The 24,316-nt window shown below is 50.9% G+C and overlaps 1 protein-coding gene and 2 pseudogenes across 2 annotated transcripts; 1 reads left to right on the top strand and 2 right to left on the bottom strand.

The window, feature by feature from the left end:
• Window positions 1–349: 349 nt before the first annotated feature.
• On the bottom strand, window positions 350–6,142 carry LOC711470 (rootletin pseudogene; annotated as a pseudogene).
• A 4,749-nt stretch (window positions 6,143–10,891) lies between these two features.
• LOC114675159 (5S ribosomal RNA) lies at window positions 10,892–11,009 on the top strand (annotated as a pseudogene).
• Window positions 11,010–13,413: 2,404 nt separating this feature from the next.
• SMIM10L2A (small integral membrane protein 10 like 2A) lies at window positions 13,414–17,139 on the bottom strand. 2 transcript variants are annotated; one of them, XM_077989348.1, is made up of 2 exons: window positions 16,438–17,139; window positions 13,414–15,673 (listed from the first exon to the last, which is right to left on the bottom strand). In XM_077989348.1, the coding sequence occupies exon 1, from the start codon at window positions 17,058–17,060 to the stop codon at window positions 16,824–16,826; it is 237 nt and encodes a 78-aa protein (XP_077845474.1). In that variant the 5' UTR covers window positions 17,061–17,139; the 3' UTR covers window positions 13,414–15,673; window positions 16,438–16,823. The 2 variants fall into 2 exon arrangements, with proteins under 2 accessions (XP_077845474.1, XP_014983716.1); XM_015128230.3 differs by having other exon boundaries at window positions 13,414–15,555; window positions 16,472–17,139.
• Window positions 17,140–24,316: the final 7,177 nt, after the last annotated feature.

The raw sequence follows: 24,316 nt of genomic DNA, 5'->3' as shown, positions 1-24,316 counted from the left end.
CCCTGGGCCTGGTCCCCTTCCTCTTTCCCACGAACCCATGCTCCAGGGCTGACCAGAGACAAGGGCTCTCTCTCCAACCCTGGCTCAACCTCTCAAAGAAGACCTTGTACAATCTACAGTGGCTCATCCTGGAAGAGGGGGGCTGGACAGAGGTGGGGTCCGCAGGCGATGCCGGGAAGCCTCTCCAGGCCTGGAGCTGGAGTACCTCTCCTCAGCACTGCCAGTGGGGCTCCTCCTCATTCCACCTCAGCTCGAGGCCCCCAAGGGACCGGGCTCTGGGTGGGGTGTCCAAGAGGAGGGCCCTCCCCTGTCCTGGGCACAGGGCCGTTCTCCAGATGCCAGCAGGGGCTTATTTCTCTGGGGGGCCTGAGGATGGGGAGAAGGGTGCTGAGCTCCTTGGAAGCTCCTGCTGCAACTTTTGGTCCCTTCAGTGTGGATACCTGATCCTCCAGCTCGCGCACCCTCTGGTGGTGGGCCCGCTCCCATGCCTCTAGGGTGCCTTCAGCCTGGGCACTGCACAGGCGCTCCACCTCCTACTGCAGCTCCAGCTGCTAATGCTGCGCGTCCACCTCCAGCTGGGCTGGGCTGTGGCTCTGCTCCAGCGCCACCACCTGCGCCTCCAGCTGCTAGATCTGCCTCTGGCCCTCGGCCAGCTCCAGGTCAGCCTCCATGAGGGTCCGGTTAGGGCGACCCTTCTCTGCGCTCAGCGGCACTGTGTCCTTATGGCTGCGAAGCTTCTCTCGCTCCACCTTGTCCAGTACCCTTCTGAGGGCCAGGAGCTCCTTCTCCAGCCGCAGGGCTGAGCGCTCCACCTCCCGCTTCTCGGCTTCCAGCTGATCCAGGGCGCGCTGCAGGCTGCCCAGGCGTTCCTGCAGCAGCCTCTGATCGTCCTGCAGCAGCCTCTGATCGTCCTGCAGCTTCTGGACCGTATGCAGGGCTGCAGCCTGGCCCTCCTGCCGCTGCTGCAGCACCTCCCGAAGCTGTTGTAGCTGGCCCTCGGCCTCCGCCCGCTGCAGCTCCAGGTCAGCCACCTCACCTGGCAACGTCTGCACCTGCTCGCCAAGGGAGCTGCTCTGCTTCCCTGCCTCAGACAACGTCTGCCCGGCAGCGTCCAGCCATTCCAGGAGCACTTGGCGGTCAGGTTCACAGGCGGTCAGAGCCTTCTGTAGATGCAGGTTCTTGTCCTGGGTGCGGTTGAGGCTGGCACTGCTCTAGGCCAGGGCCTCTGCCAGGCCTCGCATCTTGACCCGCAGGAGCCCCTCCCTTTCCTCCACCTTGGCCAGGGCCCCATTCAACCACTCCACTTTCAGCTGCAGGATCCCTGCCTTCACCTCACTGTCTGCCACCTGTCTCTGCAGAGAGTCCATCTGATTCTGGAGGGCCTGGGCCCGGGCCTCGCGGTCGCTCAGGCCCAGGTGGCTGCGCTACGGCTCCCCTCAAGCGAGTGCCGCTGCAGTTCCAGCTTGATGGTGCGGCTCTCGGAGGCGTCCAGCATCTCCTCCAGGCACCGCTTGTCGCCCTTCAGCTTTCTCTCGTTGGCCTTCATCTTGCTAATCTTCTCCTGACTGGCCCAGAGCTCGCTCTCTGTGGCCTGCAGGCTTCTCTCCAGTGTGGCCATCTGGTCCAGCGTGGGCCGGCGCTCCGGCTCACTGAGCCGCACGCTCTCCTCCTGCAGCGCCAGCTCCGCCTGGACCCCGCTCAGCCGCCCATCCACACTGCGCAGGGCTTCCTCACTCTCAGCCACCGCCTTCTGCAGTTGCCTGGCCCTCGAGGTCGTGGTGTCCCTCTCGGCCTCCATCTCGGCCAGTTGGCGATTCAGGGCACTCTGGGTCCGAAGTTCGTCCTGTTCTCTCAGGGTGCTCCGCAGCTCCTGCAGGAATTCCCGGAAGGCCCCGCGCACTGCCTCTGGGTCCAGGTCTAGAGGAGCCGGGGAGGTGGCAGGTCCTGGAAATGGTGGCTGGGACCCAGGGCTGCATTCTAAGGTGCTGGGGCGGCTAAGCCTTTCCCCACTTCCTCCGGCGGGCGCATCCCGGGTAGGGGAGCCCGGCACCGGTGGCGGGGCTGGCCTGGGCTGGGCGCGCAACCGAGGGCGAGGCCGCGGCAAAGAGCGGAGCGCAGGCCACCTAGCTGGGCCTCCACTGCGCACCGCTGCACCCCCACGCGGGCCAGCTCGGCCTCCAGGTCTCGTGCCTGGCCCTCGGCCGCACTCAGCCGCAGGCCCAGCTCCGCAGCCTCGGCCTGCGCAGCCTCCAGCTTGAGCTCCAGGCCACGGGCGTGGTCCAGCTGCTGGTTTTCGGTGCCGCGCACCTCCTCCAGGGAGCCCAGCAGGCCTCGCTCGCGGACCCGGAGCTCACCTTCTTGTTCCGGCAGCTTCCGCTGGGCTACCTGGAGCTCCTGCCGCGTCGCCTCCAGGCTGGTCTCGCCCTTCAGCAGCATCTGCCGGAGGCCCAGGGTCTCCCGCCGGCTCTCCTTCTCTGCCCGCTAGCCCAGCGCCAGGCGGCCCTGCAGCTCTGCCAGCTCGCAGCCCACCCTGGTATTCTCACTGTCCAGCATCTTCATGTGACGCCAGAGTTCCTGTAGCTCCCTCCAAGCCTCCAGCCGTGAGCACTCCACCTCCTGCAGCCCAGTCTGAAGCTCACCGTCCTCCTTGCCCATGGCTGCCTGTGCCTCCTCTAGGAGTGCCAGCTTCTGCTCCTTGTCCTCATCGGTAAACTTCAGGTTGATGCACTCGCTCTCTACCTTCTTCCCAGCGGCCCGCAGTGCCTCACGCTCCTTGGCGCCCTCGCCCAGACTGCGCCACAGCTTGTCCGCCTCCTGGCGCTACACCTTAAGGCCCTCCTGGCCCTCACGCAGCTTGCGCTGGGCCTCCAGCAGCTCCCGCTGAAACTGGTGGCCAGGCTGTGCCTTGTACCCATCAACTTCTCTGACAACTTCTCTGACGGAGTCTTTTCAGACCCCTTCAGAGACAAGGCCTGCTGCTTCTTACCCTGGGCCAAGAGGAGGCCCTCATCGCGCTCCTGCTGCAGGGCAGCGATCTCCTTGCTCAGCCCTTCCTTCTCGATCTCCAGCTGGGCCAGCAGCTCCTCCTGCTCACGCTGCTGCTGACTCTGCAGCTGGGCCCTCTTGGCTTCCAGCTCCCGCCATGCTGCCTCCTTTTCGGGCTGGACTCCCTGCAAGTCCTCCTCCTGGGCTGCCCACTGCTCCCGCAGAGAGGCCTGGGCATCCCGCTCAGCCTGCACCAGCTTCTGAGCCATCAGCTCCTTGTCTAGGCTGGCTTTCTGCTGTGTAGCTATTATTTGCTGCCGCAGCCCCGCCAGCTCCCCAGTCAGGGTCTCCTTGGCCAACAGCAGGACCTGCCCACCGGCTTCCAGCCTGATCCCGACAGGCCTCGAGCTGAGCCAGGTGCTATTGCACTTCAAACAGGCTGCCCCCAGGGCTTCCTTCTCCAAGCGCAGGCGTGTGGCCTCCTCTGACAGGGTGATGCCTTCATGCTCTGCTGCAGCCAGCTGCATAGCCAGGCCAGTGCGCCCCTTGGCTAGCGCCTCCTTCTCCTGGGCCACTCGCTCCGGAGCCTTCACCTGCCACTGTGGCTCCCACCGGGCCTGCTCCAGCTCCTGCTCCTGCCCACTCAGCTGCTGGGAGAGCTGAGCTAGCTGCTCCTGCAGCCGGCTGAGCTCATGAAGCAGCCTGGGGAGCTGCTGCTCCAGCGCCTCCTGGAGGTCCTCTGCCACTCCAGCCCTCCAGGCCCTCCAGAGCCCTGCAGCGCCACCTCCTGCTCCAGCCGCAGCTCCTCCAGCCGCTCCTGCTGTTCCCGCGCCACAGTGGCTTCCTGCTCCGCTTGCCTCAGCCGGGCCTGCAGGGCTGCCTTTTCTTCTTCCAGCTGGGCGACAAGGAAGTTCAGATCCAGCCTGTCCTGAGACAGGCTCTGGTTGAGGGCACTCAGCTTGGACAGGGAGTCCTGCAGGGATGCCTCCTCTGCCTTCAGCTTGGTCATGGACAGCTCGAGTTCCACCCGGCCAGCCTCAACCTTGGTCAGCGCCTCCGCCACCTGAGCCTTCTGGGCCTGCAGCATGTCCCGCTGCAGTGTGGGGCAGCTCAGCGCCTCCCTCACCTCCACCAGCTCCTTCGCCAGGCCTGAGCGCTTGCCTTCCAGCTGCTCTAGCTGTTTATGGCTGCGCTCAAGCTCCTGAGGCACCTATGCACCATCCTGCACCGCATCCTCTTGCTCTTCCTCAGTCGGTCCCGATGGTGCTGCAGCTCCTCCTGGGCAGCCTGCAGCTTCTCCCGCTCCTTCAGAAGCTCCTTGGCCTGTTGCTGGGCCACCTGCAGACTGTGCGCCAGGTTGCTCTTCTCCCTGCTCAGCAGCTCATTGGCGTTCAGCAGCCGCTGTACCTCGCACTGGGCTTCCTCATGGGCCTGCATGGCGCCATCGGTCTTGTCCTGCTGGTGCTGGAGCTGTTCCTCTAGGGCCCGCCGCTCAACCTCGCTGTCACTAAGCTGCTTCCACAGGGTGCCCAGAAGGTCCTGGTTTGCCTCATAGTGCCCATGAGTGTCCTGGACCTGCAGCTGGCGCTTGTGTAGGGCAGAGTGGATCAGGGCGAGCCTGGAGGAGTTTGAGCTAGCCACGGACCTGCCTCGGTGGGGCGAAGGGCTGCTACCCGGCCAGGAGCGCTGTGGTGGGGACGGGATCCTCTGGCCTGAGAACCCCGCAGGCTGCCTTCGGATGCGTCGGTGGTGTGCTTGGAGCCGCTCAGCTGGACGCCATCTCAGTGTCCAACAGGAGGGCCAATGCGAGGTCCCTCAGGGTGTGCTGCAGCCCTTCTCCATCCTCTGTCTCCAGGGCCTACTGCTCCTGTAGCCACAGGGATTCCAGGGCCTCAGGCTTGCCGAGAGCCTTGTTGATCTAATCCTACTCCAGATTCTGCTTCTGAAGACGCTCCACTGCCAGGGCCAGCTTTGTCACTCTGGCACTGAGGTCGGCCTTGTCCAGGTCGCTTTGCATCTGCTGCTGGGCCAGGTCCTTCTTGTGGAGCACCTTGTCCTGCAGCTGCTCCTCTAGCTGGACCTGCAGCAGGACTTGCTTCTCCAGGGCCGCTTCAGCCCCGCTCTCCGCCAGCCGCAGGCCCGTGCTCTGTACCAACCCCCCTCCTGGACAGCGCATGATTTCCAGGCCAGCTCCCCTCCCAGCTACGGCAGGTCCCTCACGGTAGACATCTTCACCTCGCTGACCAGCCACCCGACCCCCACCTGCCTCCAGAGGAGTAGCAGACGACTGTACTCATTGCTGAAGTAGGCGTTGAAGGACTCCTCCTTGAGCCTCCATGCCACCTCCCGCTGCTCCAGCTCCTTGCGTCTGTGTGTCCAGTCGCTGGTCACCTTTTGTATGTCCTCACTCAGAGCCTGGCTGGCCGAGCCTGCCTGGTCCAGCTGCTCTCAGAGCATGCTATTCACCTGGACCAGGCTGGCACTCTTCTGCTGCTCCTCCTCCAGCCGGATGAGGGCGCTCTCCAGGTGTTGGCTGTGCTCTGTGTCCCTCAGTCGCTGCTGCTCAGGCTCTCCCGATCTCTCCAGCAGCTGCTGCTCCAGCTCCGAGCACCTCTTCTTGTACTGGAGAATCTTGGCCTGCAGCTGCTGCACAAGCTGGGCCTGCCGCTGTTGGCCCTCCTGGTAGGCCAGCAGCTTGCGGCCAGTAGGAGGCCTGCTCCTCCTGCAGCTGCCTCCACAGCTCCACACTCTGCTGTAGCAGCCCCCTGGGCTCCTGCATCTCCAGCTCTCCAGACTCCAGACGCACAGGCTGCTCCAGCGCATTGTACTTAATGGTGAGCTCATCACGCTTGGCGTGGCTCTGGGCCAGCAAGTCCTCCACGTGCGATAGCTCCTGCTGCTGCAGCTGGTTCTTCTCCTGCAGTGAGAGCAGCAGTGCCATCTCTGTGGTCCATAGTGGGACTAGGCGCTCAGGCCGGGAGAGGTTGCAGGTGACAATCTCCCTGATGCGGACAGGTAGGATGATGGTCTGAGGGTCCTGGGCCAGGTCCCGTGCGCCCAAGCCCTTCTCCTGGCCCAGGACGCTTCTCTCCAGTGTCTGGATAACCGTCTCCAGCGTCAGCTGGGCCTCTTGTGCCCTCTACAGCCCCAAACTCATGGTGGGGTGTCTGTGGGCATCCCTTCAGCTCCCTTCTTCAGGACCCCAAGACTAGCTCAGTCAGCACACCCCACAGTCAGGCTGCTGTGCTGAGCACCAGGCAGATTAAGCTTAAATCCCGCTGCGCCCCATGTGACCACAGCCGTGGGAGGAGCGGGATGGGGGTTGAGAGGGGAGGGGATGGGAAAGGACAGGAGAGGAGGGAAGCAGAGGCAGGGGGGATCTGAGAGAAGAGGAAGGATGAAGGAGAAGGGAGGAGAAGGGAGAGAAAGGGAAGGAAAAGAGAAGAGGGAATAGGGGAGGAAAGAAGGGGGGAATCTTTATTTCTTCATACAGCTTTGAGTTCCTATCTATTATCCTTTCATTTCACCTTGCAGTACTCTCTTGAGCAGTTCTTGCAGGACAGGTGTAGTGGTAACAAACTCCATTAGCTTTTGTTTATCTGGGAATATCTTAATTTCTCCCTCACATTTGAGGAACAGTTTTGCCAGATATAGCATTCTTAGTCAACATTTTTTTTTTTTTTTTTTTTTTTTGAGACGGAGTCTCGCTGTGTCTCCCAGGCTGGAGTGCAGTGGCGTGATCTCGGCTCACTGCAAGCTCCGCCTCCCGGGTTCACGCCATTCTCCCGCCTCAGCCTCCCAAGTAGCTGAGACTACAGGCGCCCACCACCACGCCCGGCTAGTTTTTTGTATTTTTAGTAGAGACGGGGATTCACCATGTTAGCCAGGATAGTCTCGATCTCCTGACCTCGTGATCCACCCGCCTCAGCCTCCCAAAGTGCTGGGATTACAGGCTTGAGCCACCGCGCCCGGCCAGTCAACATATTTTTAGCATGCTGAATATATCAGCCCACAGCCTTCTGTCATCTAATGTTTCTGAAGATAAAATTGCTAACAGTTTCATTGAGGATCACTTGTATATGATGAGTCATTTTTCTCTTGATGCTTTCAAGATTTTTCTCTTTGTCTTTGTCTATTGAAAGTTTCATTATAAGGTGCCTTGGTTTTGGGGCATCTTTCAGTTCATCTTACTTGGCATTCATTGAGATTCTTGGAGGTTTATATTCATGTCTTTCATAAAATTTGTTAAGTTTTTGGTCATTATTTTTTCAGACATTTCCTTTGCCCCTTTCTCTCTCTCTTTCCCTTTTGGGACTTCCCCAATGCATATGTTGATGGGCTTGGTGGTATCCACAAGTCCCTTAGGCTCTGTTCATCTTTTCTTCAATCTTTTATCTACCTGTTCCTCAGACTTGATAATTTCCATTGTCCTATTTTCGAGGTTGCTGATTCTTTCTTTTGCCATGCTCAAGTCTGCCTTTAAACCCCTCTTCTGATTTTTAAATTTCAGCTTTTGTACTTTTTGGCTCCACAGTTTATTTTTGGTTTCTTTCTTAGGCTTTCTATCTCTTTCTTGATATTTCCATTTTGTTCATGCATCACTTTCTTGATTTTCTCCACATCTTCCTTTAGTTCTTGAGCATTTTTAAGAGAGTTGTTTTACAGTCTTTGTCTAGTAGATCTGCTGTCATATATACTAGATCAGGGACTGTTTCTGTTGATTGATTTAATTTTTTTTCCTTTGAATGTGCCATAGTTTCGTGTTTCTTTGTATGCCTTGTGATTTTTTGTTGAAAATTAGACATTTGAATCTAATAATGTGAGAATTTTGGAAACCAGATTCTTCCCCTTCCTTGGTGTTTGCTGATTTTGTTATTGTTTTTATTTATTGTGTTTCTTTTTATTGCTGTAGGTTTTTTCTTTGCCAAAGATTAGCCTGGGGTGTAAACTTAAGATCTTCTCAGGTGTTTTCTGAGCCTGCAGCTTTCCCTGTGCATGTGCAGTCACTTTCTGATTTCCCCCATATGTGCAGTTGTTTTTGAACGTCCTAGTCTTTAATCTCTGGCTTCCAAAAGGAGAAAAGGGTAAAATGAAGGAAGGAAAAGGAAAAGTGGTGCTAACCCTTTAAATCTTGGGAAGTTGCTTCAGCCAGAGCGGGAGGGACTTGCAACAATGAAGAGAGGTGCAACAATAATGGTCACCCGCCTCTTTGTCTGCAAGTCTGTGATCACGAGCAGCAATCAGCTATCTGAGTACAGATGTGCAATATTGGGAGGGCAAGTTCCTTTTTGCCCACCCTTGCTCATGTAAGCTATGTGGAAACTGTTCCATTAACATGTGCACTGTGCTTGCCACAGGGCTGGGGCTGCTGGATGGATAGTTGCTAGTGGACCAAGAACACACTTTACCTCCAAACTTTCCCATGGAAATTGCAAGTCTTCAATATACTGAAGAGTTCCAAAATAGCTATATCGGGGTCTGTCAGTGCAATTTTTATCTCAGTGGGGAGACTGATTCCTACTCCACCACCTTCCCAGGATCTTCCTAACCTTAAATTTTAAACATGCACACTAAAAATTATATTTTTTCGAGTTATTCAGCAGCTCAATTCTTTTCCTGACAAAACAAAAGCCTTACCCATGTTATCTTCCCCCAGCACTCTATCTCCACAATTCTCATGTTATTGTTTTGAATTTTAGTATAAGCTTGTTATGAGTGCACAGAAAACTTTTCTCCTCCCCTTCTCCATACATTTCCTTCTACCCATCCCTCTTTTTATAAGTGTGAGTACACACTGAGAGTACAGACTCAGGAGAAAAACTATATGGGTACAAATCTTTTCTCCTCCAGGTGTGTGACCTTGGGCAAGTTTCTTCACTGCTCTGAGCCCAAGTTTCCTCATGTTTATAAAGAATGATAATGTAAGTTTCTGTTTTAGGGTCATGGCATTACATTATTTAGTACATGTAACGTGCTTAGAGCAGTACCTGACACAAAGTAAGTTCTCAATAAATATGTTATTTTTTTTCTCCTTCCTTGTTTGCTTAACCATCAATGTATGTTGATATTTTTAATCCCCTTTTAATTACCATTTACTTGCTATTATTTCTTGACTTCCATTCCTTCCTTGTGGGTTTCTCGTTCTTATTGCTAACATACATATTTTCAGTAATTGTTTCAGCAAGAGCTGATGGATAGTAAAATGTCCAAGTTCTTCTATGTGTCCGAAGGTGTTCATTTCACATTTTTTCATAAGTTCTAGGCTTATGGATTTCTTGTCATGCTTTGAAGACATTGTGACACATGGAAAATCGAGACTAAGTAACCATCCCAATCCCCTAATGTACCTTCCTGGACTTCACAGTCAGAAAAGTCCAAATCTGTATTTCTCAGATTACCCTGTAGTAGGAGGTTCTGAATATGAATGATATCCCACCAGTTAGGTACTCTTGGGTGAGACTGAAATGATGGATGGGAAACAGCAGCCACCTTCCTGCTTCTTTGGGTCTTTCTGCTTGTGAACACAGTCATGCAGACTTTATGTTTTCCTGCTTCAGTGTTCCTTTGTGTTGTAACTAGCTTCATGGTGTCAAAAGGTGGTTGTGATATGACAGCAGATTTCTGATCTCTGAATCACAGCTACAGGAATGTCTTCTTGAAGTTAATAGCTTCAGTGTTGGGCTCCCAATTTCCTACCATCTGAATTGAGTACAAGTGTTACCTACCTTAATGAGCCAGTTCTGCTGTGGTACCCTGAGAGTGTTTTTAGAGGCCCAACCTACCTTTCTCTCTTTCCGCCTTGAAATAATTTTGTAAGGACCTGGTCCATGGTTCAATTGAACTTCTGTTTAAAACAGCTACAGTGAGTTCTGTTTCCTGCAACTGAACCCTTACTGATGCATTGTCTTCTGGCACCCATTGTTGTGGATGATGCTTGCTTTTCTTTTTATGGATAATGTGTCTTTCCTCTCTAGTGACTTTTAGGATATTTCCTTTGTCTTCAGTGTTGTTTAATTTAACTGAAGGGGCCCAGCGGTATATTTTGTGTATATTGTTTTTGTTTGTTTGTTTTTTTGGCATATTGGTACAAATCCAGACCCTGCACTGAGCACAGTGCAGAATTAGGAATTGAGAGTCTAGATGTTTCACTTCATTTCAAACCATGGTTTAAGCAGGGGACTCATTTTCAGGAGAGACCTGAGGTGGATAGATCAAGATATTCTAGTTTTCATTCATGATGGAAACATTTTCCTACCACCTAGACCCATACAGAACACCTAGTTCTGGCTCCCTATCACATGCAGTACCTGCCCACAGTTTAGCTCTCTTTCCTAGCTTCTCAGACCTGTTTCCCTTGCTAGCTTCCAAGGGCTATGAAGCTTCAGGTCCCATTTACTGCTCTGCATTCCTTCTGCTTCTGGGTCTTAGAGGTTTCTTGTTACACTTTTGAGAATGGCTACTATTTTTAAAATATTTTTAAAATATGCTATCCATCATTATGGTGTGTTTGGAAAAGAAGGTGGGGAAGCAGTGGATTAGAGTGGTGTTCTTTCAAGTTAGTTCAAACTGACATCCTCACCTGAAGTTGCTACCCATCACTGAATGATAAAAGGCATATCTCGTTTCCTTTGTTTAAAAAAAAAAAAATTACTCTCTATAGTTGAAAACAGAAGGACAACTAAGCAATAGGCCTATGAAAATATTTAATCCTCATTATGTATTCAAAGGAATACAAAATAAAAGATCAAAATAAACTATTTTAACCTATCAAACTGAGAGACTGACAAACCCGTTGTGAGACTCAGGGATAGGTAAAGTAGAGTAGAAGGAAAGGATCAAGTTCTCTCTCCTAGGAAAAAGAGTTAGCTCTAGCCTTAAAATAGAGATGGTCAAGAAGGAAATATGCATTTATAGCCATACCACCCTGAATGTGCCCAATCTCGTCTGATCTTGGAAGCCAAGCAGGGTTGGGGCTGGTTAGTGCTTGAAGGGGAAACTGCCAGGAATACCAGGTGCTGTAGGTTTTTTTTTTTTTTTTAAGGGAAACATTTTAGAAAAGTGATGGGTTAAATATTATATTGATCTTGAAGGAAGGGAAATACACCCAGTTTGAGGTAATGAAAGGTAGTAATAAGTTTTTTAATCTATTGAATCAGAATCGCCACCATTGTCTCAAAAAACTCTCATCCTGACTGGAGTGAGTAGTGTAACTTGGTATCCCAACTCTGGAGAGTATCAAAAGCCCTAAGCCATGCATACCCTTTGGTGTACTTTCTAGGAATATGTATCAAGGAATTGATCATGACTGTGCCACAGCATTTATCCACAACGACATCTGTCACTGTATCACTTATAAAAACAAGGAAAAACAACAATAAAAAGCAAACCAACCCCCACCAAAATAAATGACAACAAAGAAAAACAACCAAAGGGCACTGGGGGATACATGATGAAACCTTCATACAAAAGAGATACTAGGTAGCTTTGGATGTAGGAAAATGCATAATAACATGGTAAGACAAACATAAAATAGTGGAATCAGATTTCAAAGTAGTATGTTTGTAGTTTTACATACATAAAAGATGCACACGAAGTGAAAATTCGTCCAAAACCCAGCAATTTCCCTTGGGAGTAGGGTGGGTAGGAGTAGGATGGGATTTTGCATGCTCTTCATATTTCCCATTTCTCAATGTATTTGCTCTGCTGCCCCTGGAACTTCCCGCTTACTTAGCTGCCCTCTTGCCCTCTCTTGACTCAGTCTCTTAGGTCCCAGTCAATCTCTAGAGGTGGAATGGAAGAAAGACAGGTGGACCCATCTCAGGGTGGCCCCAGCTGCTCCCACTGGGGAGCTCCATTTGGAGAAGGCTCCCAGGTCTACCCCTCATCCAAGCCCTGGATTTCTTCTGGACCCCACCCAGAAAGGACAGGGTCATCTTCCATCTTTGCTATTCCATTCCACCGTTCTTCCAGCCCAATTCCCTGCCTCTCCAGGGGGCATTGGTAGCTCAGGAAAAGAGCTTCTTCTTGGGGTTCTATTTCAGACTTGGTTACTGTCTTTGGTTCCTCTGTAAAATGGAGATAACGGTTAGGTAGTTGTGGGATTATGATGAGATTAGGAATGCAAAGCACCTAGAATGGTGCCTGGCACATGACAGGCTCTCATCAGAGGTCGGTTCCCTTCACTTGGTTCCTTTTCCCCACAGTAACAAGGCTGCTCCAGGTGAGACCTGATGACAATGAACAGACATTGTATTCACTGCTTACAAGCATCCCAACAGAGCCTTACTAAAAACTCCAGGTTGTGCTGTTTGCCTGGCACCACACAGTAGTAAGTGGAAGAGCTGGGCTCAGGGCTCAGGTCTCCTGGGGTCCCATCGGAGCAGAACTGGCCTTCCTGCCTTCTTTTCCTCTGTAGCAGGGATGGGAGGGGTGGTCCTCCCTCTTCAAGAGGCCTTGGAGTCAGGCTCTGGGGGGATCATTTCCCATCTTGGTTTGCCAAGTCATGTGATCCATGGAGTGGGGATGAAGAGGACCATCTAGACAAAGGGGAGGGAAGCTTAAGGACTGGGGTCCATTTCTCCTGTGGTGGCAGATGCCATAGGGCATTAGCACCAGTGCTTTTGGACGACTCCTCCTTGTCAGGGTGCTCTGACCCCTGGGTAGCCCTTGGCAACAGGAGTGCCCCCAGGGCCTCTAAACCCAGGCTACTCCTGAATCTGAGCATAGCCCTGTGTCCTCAGGATGCTTCCCCACCGGGGCCCTGTGGGGCTTCCTCTAATACTACCCTCCGCCCTCCCTCCCCCGCCTTCTGCCTGTTTGCCAACGCTTATAGCAGCCACTAGGAAGCGCTCTCCGGTGGGAGCCACTAGGAAAGGGGGCTCTGATGGGCCAGTTTGCCTCCAACATTGGGAAAGGGAAGCAGGCTTCCAGGGCCAGGTCCTTTATCTTCTCCAAGATTCTGAAGTAACCTTGCTGGTAGGGAGGCAGTGGGAGGTGGCCTCAGGCAAGGAGAGGAGTCTCAGTGCTACACAAAATGACCTGCGTCATTTCAGTTCACTTCACCTTAGTCCACCCTCAGGATTCTACTGACTTAGACACTTTTGATCACCAGACGCTAAAACGGAAGGGGACTTATGTTTTGGATCGTTTGAACAAAGGTTGTCAACAGGACAAGCAGCTACCTCTCGGGGCCAGGATAGGCTGCTGCCTGCTTCTCATGGGGCAGTGGCCCGGGTCAAGTCGGGTCTCAGCACAGCCTCTGAACAGGAAACATGGTCCCCGCCACAGCCTGCTACAGCCTCCCCCAGCCCTAGCCTCCAGAGGCTTCTCCCTGCCAGCTCCTGGCCATGGGAGCCGGTGACCTCACCATGGGGCCTCTCTCCACCCGGGGCCACTGCATCACCCCCACCAGACACGGGAGGCCTCCAGTTGGGATTTTAGTGTATTAAACCAAGGACTTTTTTTTTTTTTTCTTTTTTAACTTAGAGAAAACAAGAAGACATGACAACACCAGAAACAAGAACATGTCTCCGGCCAGCCTGTGCTGACCAGTACACAGTGAATCACGCACAGAAAAGTGTGTCATTCCGGTCGGTGTCTAGAAGCTCCACCGCCTGGCAAACAGACTGCAAATAAATAAAGTGCATGGAGACCCCATCACGCAGCAAGGGCCCCGTCGGGGAGAGAAGAGGTGGGGAGGGGAGGTGGAGAAGCAGCAGGTGGAGCTACCACTTCAAGCAGCAGGCGTGAAAAGGCAGGGACAGGAGCAGATGCTGAGGGGCTCAGCCCTGCTCCTCCCCAGCCAGCCCCTCTAGGCCAATACAGCCACGGCAGAAGCCACGGGGCGGCGGCGGGGGGAGGACATGGATTTCCATGCCCCTCTTATGGGGTGGGGCTCCCTGCAGTCGGGGGTCTCTGAGGGTAGGGACCCCTGCAGCTCTGATTCACATTTCTCCCAGTAGGGAAGCAGGTTCCAGGTTCCCAGGCCGAGCCCCTTGCATGGGGGGGGGCTCAGTCACCCCCCACACTCCCACACATGCAATCAGCAAAGAGCTTTCCTCCATCCTTCCTGGCTGGCCCAGGAAGAGGGTGGAGCTGGGGATCCAGTCACCCAGAGGGTGACACCAGGGTTTGAAAGGGCCACATCTGTGCATCAGACAAAAGGAAGCTCCTCACTCCTCTTCTCCTCCAGCCCTGTGTCACTCTTGTCCTATAGAGGCTGCCCCCAAAGATCTGTTGGGGGGACCAGCAGGCTGACAGGCCCCTGGAGGTGGTCCAGGGTGGACAGGGTTGGGGTAGATGAGAGGGGCCAGCAGGGTCAGGGGTTCCCATGAAACTTGGGACAAGGAGGCACGTCATCAGGCCTTGGATGTGGAAGACTGCAAGGGGCACAAGGCAGCCACTGTCCAGCCTCTTCTGGGGTGAGGCAGGAGGACAGCTTCATGCAGGACCTGAGTCCAGTGGGCAGCTGAGGAGGGTACATGGTAGGTGGCTGGGCCACTCTGTCCCTGGAGCTGGCCAGACTGCTGCAGTTTTCAGTCCCAGGAACTGAGAACGTGGCCCTCGGGGTACCAGTGCAAGAGATGGGGAAATGGGGAAAGAGGGTGAGGGCGAGGGTCTCTTCCTGGCTCCCCTCTGGGCTGCTCCTGACCATTGTACACCGGCTAGCAGCACACCCGGGGGCCCCCAGGACCAATCCAAGCCGTGAGATGAGATTCTCCTGTGTGGTCCTGGGGATGGGGGGTCGAACTTGAGGAGAGAGAATTGGGGTCATGCCATGGGTCTCAGCCCCAGCACACCCCAAGTTTATCCTTTCACCCTCCTGGTTATGTGTGTCTCCAGGAGCCACAACACCAAGATCACCCCCAGTTGCCCACCAAACTGGGAGGCTTGTGCCACTGCACTGCTGAGGAGCCCTTGGTGAAGCTCCAGGTGGGGTGGGGAGGTTAGGCTGTGGGGGAGAGCTTGGCTCCCCAGGGGTCCTGGGGCCCATCTCTTCTGTCTCCCATCTCAGCTGTCTGTCCTCCTGATCTTCCCTGTGACCTTCGGTACTGCTCCAAAGAAAGTGAGATCCCCAGATTCCATACCCCTAGGCCCCTTTCTCCCTTGGTGCCCCAGGAGCCCTATGCTTCCCTCTCCACTTCCCCTTCCCTCCTCCCACCATGCCAGGTCTTGGAGAAGACTGGGGAGGGGTATGGGGGCCTGCAGGCCCAGGGGCACATGCAGTTCCTCCTCCTCCTATCTGCGTGTCAAGGGTAAACCCCCCCCCCCCGAAGCCTCAGTTTCCTCTGTCATTAGAAGGGGGAAATACACCTCTCACAGTGCTGCCAGCAGATCTCAGTTCCCAGGGAACTCAGACCTTCCTTCCCAAGCCAGGACTCGATCCCTGGGCACCCCCACCCCGTGAGCCTTTGTCCATGCTGTGCCTCTACTAGGAAGGCCCTTCTCCTGTTCACGTCCTTCACGCTGCCTCTGCCCAGGCAAGTCCAGGGCCAGAGGTGCCCCCAGGCAGGGATGAGACTCTTGGCAAGGCCAAAGAAGGGGCAGGTCACCGCCAACAAACGCCAATGCCTGAAAGAGAAAAAAAGAGATGGGGACCTCAGTTGCCTGGCCACCAGACACGTCCTTGCTTCCCCCAGGAATGGCCTCCTCTGCAAGCCTCTTCTCCATCTGCTCTGCCCACCCCAGGCTGAGAGCTGCTGTGTGCTCAGGGAGGTCTCTTTTTCCCAGATCACTTCAGTACACAGTAGGCTTCTAGAGGCCGTCTGGGGCTGGAGGATGCGACTCTGGCCCTGGGAGGGCCTTGCTAGCTAGGGGCCTTAGGGAGCATGGGCTGACATGGCGGAAGAGCAAGACTGTGGGGGAGGGGACGGTAGGAATGCGTCTCTCCCACTCTTCCCTGTCTCCAAATGCAGAGCTTGGGGGGTGCCCTCAGGTAGGGGCAGGGGAACACGAGGGACAGCAGGAGCAGGCAGAGACCAGTCCCCTGGCCCCAAAGACAGGGCAGGAGGCAGTTTTGCCAAGGGCTGTGCAGGAGCTGCAGAGAGTCCCAGGGCTGAGGGCTGAGAACAGACCAGACACAGGGCTCAGCCTAGAAGAAAACGGTCCTCCCTATGCCCACAGACTGCTGGGGAAGAGAAGGGTGGGGGCATCGTTGCTCCTCTAGGGCCTGCCTGGGGCCGCCCCCAGCCCATTACCCTCCATTCCTCAGGGTTTAGGGGACACCCTGGGGGCCTCTGTGGAAAGGGAGGCAGGCACTGGGACGTGGGCGGGAGGGGTCCGCCCCTCACCCTATCCAGCAATCATGACTGGGGAGGAGGGGAGAGCCTGCGGCTGCTTTTCCTTTCCTCAGCTGCGCTCCACAGCTCTTTGGGCTGGTTTGCCCCGGTGCCTTCCATATTTATATTTCCCCCTGACCGCCAAGGCGCCCTGACATCTGGAGGGCAGAGCCACCGCCCCTCCCCCATTCCAACCTGTCGCCTCCTACCTTTCTGCTCGGGGCCTGGAAAGTCAAGTCGCCGCAGCAGAATTCCCTCCTTCTGGTTTCCCCCTCTTTGGCCAATGTGAGGCAACAGGTAGGCCGAGCCCAGGTAGTTTCTGGAGCCCGATGCCCGTTCAGTGCGTTTCTGCGCGATCCGGGCTCCCCAGGCTGAGACAGCGGCTGGGGCCAGGGCTGGGCGGTCCTGCCCGGACGGCGTAGGTCTAGAGTGCAGGGGCCCGAGCCGCCCCGCCTCCACCCCTCGCCGCGGCCCAGCTGTCCTTCATGCCGGCGACCCGGCCGGGGGCGGGCGGGGACACGGGCGCCCCTCCAGCCGGGCCTCTGCCACCGCCGCCGGTGCTCACTCGATCCGCACCTGCAGGCGGACGTTGAGCATCACCGAGGCCACGATGTAGAAGTAGGGGAAGTTCATGCGCAGCCGCCAGGCCAGGTCGAAGAAGGTGAGCAGCGTGCGCGTGAGCCCCTTGCAGAAGGCGCCGTAGGAGCCTCGGGCCGCCGCTGAGCGCGACAGCCGCACCGCCAGGCCAGACAGGGCGGCCGCCGCCGCTGCCGCAGACAGAGCCGCCGACGCCGCCATGGGCCCGGGCCCCGCGCAGGCCCCGCCGACCGACTGACCCGCACGAGCGCTAGCCTCAGGGCGCCGGGACCCAAGCACTAGCGCACCCCACGGGTCGCCCGGAGCCCCGTCCGCCCCGCCCCCGCGCCCGCTCCCGCGCCCCGCCCTCGTGTTCCCCAGGCGGAGCTGGTCTCAGGCTGCAGCTGCCTCGGCCCCTCCTCCACGATCCCGCACAGCTCCGCCCCCTCCACACCTCCTCACTGTGGGCCGCCCCCGCCCCCGCCCCCGCCCCCGCCCCCGCCCCCGCCATAGCTCTGCTGCGGGCGTAGCCACACCCGCAAGCGGGAGCCGCAGAGAGACCGTCAGCGTCGCGACCCCGCCTACTAGACAGGCCCCGCAGGCTCAGCTCCTCCCACTGCCCGGTCCCGCCCACACGGCCACGCTTCTTTCCGGGCACCTCCCGAGGCTGGAGTGGATTGAAGGGTGGAGCTGCCAGGGATCGCTTTGATACCATTTCCCAGGGTGGAGCGGGAGTGGAGGAGGACAATCTGGACCGCTACGCTGATTCTGTACAGAAAGCACATGTAGAAGCCTCTGCCTGTTCATATCACTTCCCTTCTCCCACGGTCTCCCCTGAAAACTGATCAGCCAAGCCATTGTACCTTTAATCAGCATGGTGCAGTAACTCTGCGCTACAGAGTGCCATCAAGCCCACACGCGTGCATTTTTCCCTTTCTGGTATATTTGCTGGTCACGTATATCTCTTTATTGGCGAATTTCCCCATTGTCCTTCCCTTTCCAAGCACTCTTAATCCATTGTTTGCCCCGGTGGTTGCACAAGGTCGTCTCGGGTTTTCATTTGCTCTTGTTTATGGCCTTTTTGTTTGTTTGTTGCCGGTGTGCTTAAAAGCCCTTTCGTGGTTTCATTCAATCCTTGTTAAAGGTAACCCAATCAAAACCCAGTAGCGTTTTTTCAGACTGTTTTAATGAAGTGGGGAAATGCTCGCACTTCGTTATGGTCATGACTTTTGAAAAACTGTCAGCAAGAAGTAGGTTCACCCGACCCCATCCCAGTTTTCACAACAAAGGTTGACGTGGGTATTTAAGAACTCTCAAAATACCTGTTCACCGTCACGCCTGATCATCTCTGTGGTATCCCACTAACTGTTTAAGGAACGCAGCGGATCCATATGCACTGATTGGGCAATTGTCCTACCTACATGGTCGAGTTAAAAAAAAAAAAAAAGCCAGTTCTAGAGTCACTAGGTTATTGTGTGGACATCACGATTTTATCAACAACACAACACATCCATGCATGGGTATACATGCATCAAAAAAATGCTGGGGCAGGAGGCCGGGCATGGTTTTTCTTTTCTTTCTTTTTCTGTTTTCTAGTCTTTCTTTTTTTTTTTTTTTTTTTGAGGCTAAGCCTCACTCTGTCTTCCAGGCTGATGATCTCAGCTCACTGCTATCTCTTCCTCCCAGGTTCAAGCGATTCTCTTGCCTCAGCCTCCTGAGTAGCTGGGACTATAGGCGCGGGACGCCACGCCTGGCTGATTTTTGTATTTTTAGTAGAGACAGGGTTTCACCATGTTGGCCAAGCTGGTCTGGAACTCCTGACCTCAGGTAATCCACTTGCCTCGGCCTCCCAAATTGCTGAGATTATAGACGTGAGCCACTGCGCCCCGGCCGGGTGCGGTATTTCATGCCTGCAATCTCGGCATTTTGGGAGGCCGAGATGGGAGGATCACTTAAGGCTGGGCCTAGACAACATAGCAAGGTCCTCGTCTCTACAAAAAATAAAATATATTAGTGGGGTGTGGTAGCATATGCCTCTAGTCCCAGCTACTCAGGAGGCTGAGGTGGGAGGATCGCTTGAGCCCAGGAGTTCGTTATTACTGTAAGCTATGATCCTGCCACTCTACGATGGGGTGAGATGGAATGAGACTGCCTCTACTACAAAAAGGAAAAAGCCAGGGCAGATATATCAAATTGCTTCATATTGTTCTGGTTAAGACAATGGGAGACTTAAACTTTTTACTCCGCTGTATATGTATGTATATCCAAATGTATGTCTATACATATTCCTTGTAAAATACAATGAAAAAAATTAGTAATATTTGAAAAAGAAAGGGCCACAGAAATATAGACTTAAGCCACATAGAAACCCATTCATTTGCAGACCCTATTGCTTCCAGCCATTTCTGAAACCTCTCCTTGGCCTCATCTCGTTTACTTTTTAACATTTTGTTTGTAAATAATTATAGACTCACAGGAAATTTCAAAAATAATACCAAAAAAGACCTTGTGCCTTTTATCCAGCTTGCCTCAACAGTAACATTTTTTGTTGATGTAATATAATATCAAAATCAGGAATTGAAATTGATACATTACTGTTCAGCAGACTACAGGCCTGATTTCGCTTGGAATATTTTTTTAAACCTTCATTAACGTGTGGGTGTGCACATGTATAGTCCTAACAATTTTACGCCATCTAAAGATTTGTGTAACCACAACTACAATGAAGATACAAAAATATTCCATTTCCCAAAAAAAAAAAACCTCCTTTGGCTTACCTCTTTGCACTCACTTTCAGCCACTCTGCACATATTATGTTAGATTTATTTCATCCTCTTTGGAGTGACTGCTAGTGGTATTGTGAATTTGATTACATGTCAAACATTTGGTTTCCATGTGTTCATTGTTAATTTATAGAACTGCAACTAATATTTTAATTACATTATTAATCTTGAGATAATTGTAGATTTACATGCAATTTTAGGAAAAAATACAGAGATCCCATGTTCCCTTTAACCAGTCCCACTGGTTAATATCTTTCAAAACTATAGTACAGTAACATAACCAGGATATTGATATTGACACAATCCATCTATCCTATTCAGAATTCCCTCAAGCTGCCCTTTTTTGACCAAATCTGCTTCCATCCCGCTCTCCCTCCTTAATGACTGGCAACCACTAATGTGTTGTCTATTTCTGTAATTTTATCATTTCAAGAATGTTAAACAAATGGAACCATATAGCATTGCAACCTTTGGGAATTGACTTTTTTCATCAATACCATTCTCTAGAGAGTCATCCAAGTTGTAGGGGGTGTGAAGTGTCAATAGTTCTTGATTTTTTTTGCTGCTGAGTAGTACTGCTTGGTATGGTTGTACCACCGTTTGTCTAAACATTCACTCAGGGTATTCCCAGTTTTGGCTATTAGAAATAAAGCTGCTATGAATACTAATTTACAGCTTATTGTGTGAAGATAAATGTCCATTTCTCTGGGATAAGTGTCTAAGTGTGATTTGCTAGGTCATAAAGTGCATGTTAGGTTTCGTAAGACTCTACCAAACTGTTTCCTGAGTGTCTCTAGCATTTTATATTCCCACCAGTAATTTATGAGTATGTTGATTTTCTGCATCCTTGCCAGCATTTGATGTTATCACTATTTTTTATTTTAAACATTTTGATAGGCATATAGTGATATCTGATTAGGCAAATACCAATAATGAGGGTGAAAAATCATTTTATGTGCTTATTTTCTATCTGTATATCCTTTTTGGTAAAGTGTTTTTTGCCGTTTTCTAGTTGGACTGTTTTCTACAGTTAAATCTCAAGACTTCTTTATATTTTCTAGATACGAGTCCTTTAACAGATATGTGGTCTGTAAATATTTTCCTCCCATTCTGTAGTTTGTCCTTTCATTCTGTTATTAAGGGCATTATCTGAGCAAAAGGTTTAAATTTTGATGAAATACAGTTTATTGGTCCTTCTTATTTATGGATCATGGTTTTGATGTCATGTGTAAGAACTCTTTACCAAGCCTTAGGTCCTAAAGATTTTCTCCTGTGTTTTCTTTTTGAAGTTTTATAGTTTTATATTTCACATTTAAATTTGTGCCCCCCTTTGAGTTAACTTTGGTATGATATTTGAGGTTTAGGTCCAGGTTCAATTTTTGTTTATGAATGTCTAATTGTTAGAGCGCAATTTGTTGAAAAGGGTATCCTTCCTCTACTGAACTTTTTTTTCATCTTTGTCAAAAATCAGACTTGGGTCTCTTTCTGTGTCCTCTATTCTGTTGTATTGGCCTACGTGTCTATTCTTTATACAGTACTACACTGTCTTTATTATTGTTTGGATATAGTACATGTTAATATGGGAGTATTAGTCCATTCACATAATGCTATAAAGAAATACCTGAGACTGGGTAATTTATAAAGAAAAGAGGTTTAATTGGCTCACGGTTCTGTAGGCTGTGCAAGAAGCATAGCAGCTTCTGTTTCTGGGGAGGCCTCAGGAAGCTTACAATCATGGCAGAAGGCAAAGGGGGAGCAGGCACATCACATGGGTGGAGCAGGAGAAAGAGAGAGAACAGGTTGGGGGGTGCCACACACTTTTAAACAAGCAGATCTTGTGTGAACTCACTCACTATGATGACAACAGCACCAAGGGGATGGTACTAAACCATTTATGAGAAACTGACCCCATGATCCAATCACCTCCCACCAGGCCCCACATCCAAGATTGGGGATTACAATTTTACATGAGTTTTGGGTGACGATACACATCCAGACCATATCAATGGGGTAGCATGACTTTTCTCTGTTTTTTGAACGTTTCTTTAGCTACTCTAGGGCTTGTGCCTGTCCATATACATTTTAGAATAAACTTGTCTATGGGTACAAAAAGTCTTGCTGAAAATTGTGTTAAATTTACAGACCAATTTAGGGGAAAATTGACATAATTTCTGTGTGAATTCTTCAAACCCATGAACACAGTATGTTTCTTCATTTATTTAGATACTCTTTATTTCATCAAAACTGTAGAATATTCAGCATTCAGATCCTATATATGTTTGTTAAATATACTTCTAAGAACTCACTTTCTTTGAAGCAATTATACATGATTTTATGTTTCTAATTTCAGTTTCCACATGCTTGTTCGTTGTTAGTATGTAGAAATATGATAATTTTTTTGTGTGTTCATCTTGTATCCTGCAACCTAGCTGAACTTTTTTTCTTATTTCTTGTGAGACAGGAATAATGCGGTGTGGTTGCAGAAGAATAGAAAATTCCAGACAGCAGTTTCAGATGACTAGCAAAAGAAACTGTTGAAATAGCAGCAGAAGCTAGGTGTTGGGAGCAGGCTCCCCAAAATCTGGCCATAAACTGGCCCCATAACTGGCCATAAACAAAATCTCTGCGGCACTGTAACATGTTCATAATGGCCCTAACGCCCAAGCTGGAAGGTTGTGGGTTTACGGGAATGAGGGCAAGGAACACCTGGCCCGCCCAGGGCGGAAAACCGCTTAAAGGCATTCTTAAGCCACAAACAATAGCATGAGTGATCTGTGCCTTAAGGACATGCTCCTGCTGCAGTTAACTAGCCCAACGTATTCCTTTAATTCGGCCCATCCCTTTATTTCCCATAGGGGATACTTTTAGTTAATTTAATATCTATAGAAACAATGCTAATGACTGGTTTGCTGTTAATAAATTTGTGGGTAAATCTCTGTTCAGGACTCTTAGCTCTGAAGGCTGTGAGACCCCTGATTTCCCACTTCACACCTCTATATTTCTGTGTGTGTGTCTTTAATTCCTCTAGCGCCGCTGGGTTAGGGTCTCCCCGACCGAGCTGGTCTCGGCAGCTAGGGGCTGATAAGAACCTAAAAACCAGGGTATGGACCAAGCTGGATAAGATCAACTGGACACAACATGGTGCTGGATTTGACCTAGGTGTTACCTAGGACGCCATTATACCCTCATTAACATAGTAAATCACACACCCACTAGCACCAGGACAGTTCCAGGAACACCCATATTTGGTGTAAAAATGGGTGGTGCCACAGGTCTAAGAAATCTCTAACCTTTTCTAGGAATCTTTGTGAATATTCCACCCCTTGATTAAAGAAACCTGCAAAGGTAGAAGCCCCAAATTCCATTGCATGACTCACTCTGAGTATGCCTGCACTCGCCTTTCTTGAGTGTGTACTTTTGCTTTGCAATAAATCACTGTACTTTCCACTCTTTTCTGACTTATCCTTGCATTCCTTCTCGCAATGGTGTCAAGAGCCTGGACACTAGCTGGGGTTGAAGTCTAACCAGTGTTTGGAGACCTCCCCCAGCCCACCAGTATCACTTGGAGTCTTTTTGTCAATTCCTTGGAATTTTCTAACTAGATAATCATGTCATCTGTAAATTGGGACACTTTTATTCCTTCTTTCCCAATCCTTATTTCCTTTCCTTGTGTTATTGCAGTGGATAGAATTTCCAGTACTACGTTGAAAAAGAGTGGTGAAAAGCTAACATCACTGCCTTGTTTGAGATCTTGGGGGAAAGCATTCAGTCTTTCACCACTAGATACAATGTTAACTGTAGGGAGTTTTGTTTGTTTTTTTGAAAAAAAAAGTTTCTCAGTTGTCTCATTTTTTGTTTCCTTTATTTAAAAAATTTAGAATTGTGGTAAAATACACATAACATAAAATTGATCACGTTAACTGTTTTTAAGTGTTCAGTAGTGTTAAGAACATTCACATTGTTCTGCACCCAATCAAAATAGCTCTTTTTATCTTGCAAAACTGAAACTCTATACCCATTAAATTACAACTCCCCATTTCCTCCTGCCCTTATCCTCTGAAAACCGCTATTCGACTATGTGTCTCAATGAATTTGACTACTCTAGACACCTCATATAAGTGGAATCATACAATATTTGTCTTTTTGTAGTTGGCTTATTCGTACAAAATAAAATTAAGTGTAGTCCTCGGAAAACATATTTTTTTATAAGAAGCATAAAACCATGCTTGAAAATGAATAAATCTTTGAAATGTCGTAAAAATTCGAAGTGAGGTTCTTATAGCATAGAGTTGGGTTATTTTTTTAATCCACTGTCAATTTCTGTCTTTTCATTGCTATTCTTATATTATTTACATTTAAAGTAAGTATATTGATATGCTGGGGCTTAAGTTTGCTATTTTATTATTTGCTTTCTGTTTGTTCACTTTGTTTCTTATCCCTCTGTTTCTCTTTTCTTGCCTTCCTGTAGGATATTTGAACATTTTGTAAAAACTCCATTTTGATTTATATGTAGTGTTTTTTTTCCTTTTTTGTACTATAATATTTATTTTTATTTTTTGTACTGGTATAAATATATATAAAGTTCAGTAAAGGTAACTTTTCATTGTCTCTATTTCTTCTGTGGTCATTGTAGTCATTTGTTTCATTTCTATTTATTTATTTACTTATTATACTTTAAGTTCTGGGATACATGTG

The sequence above is a fragment of the Macaca mulatta genome, chromosome X (genome assembly GCF_049350105.2).
Source record: "Macaca mulatta isolate MMU2019108-1 chromosome X, T2T-MMU8v2.0, whole genome shotgun sequence".
Taxonomy (NCBI): domain Eukaryota; kingdom Metazoa; phylum Chordata; class Mammalia; order Primates; family Cercopithecidae; genus Macaca; species Macaca mulatta.
The sequence above is the reverse complement of the archived record's forward strand: the minus strand, read 5'-3'. Positions and strand labels throughout refer to the sequence as shown.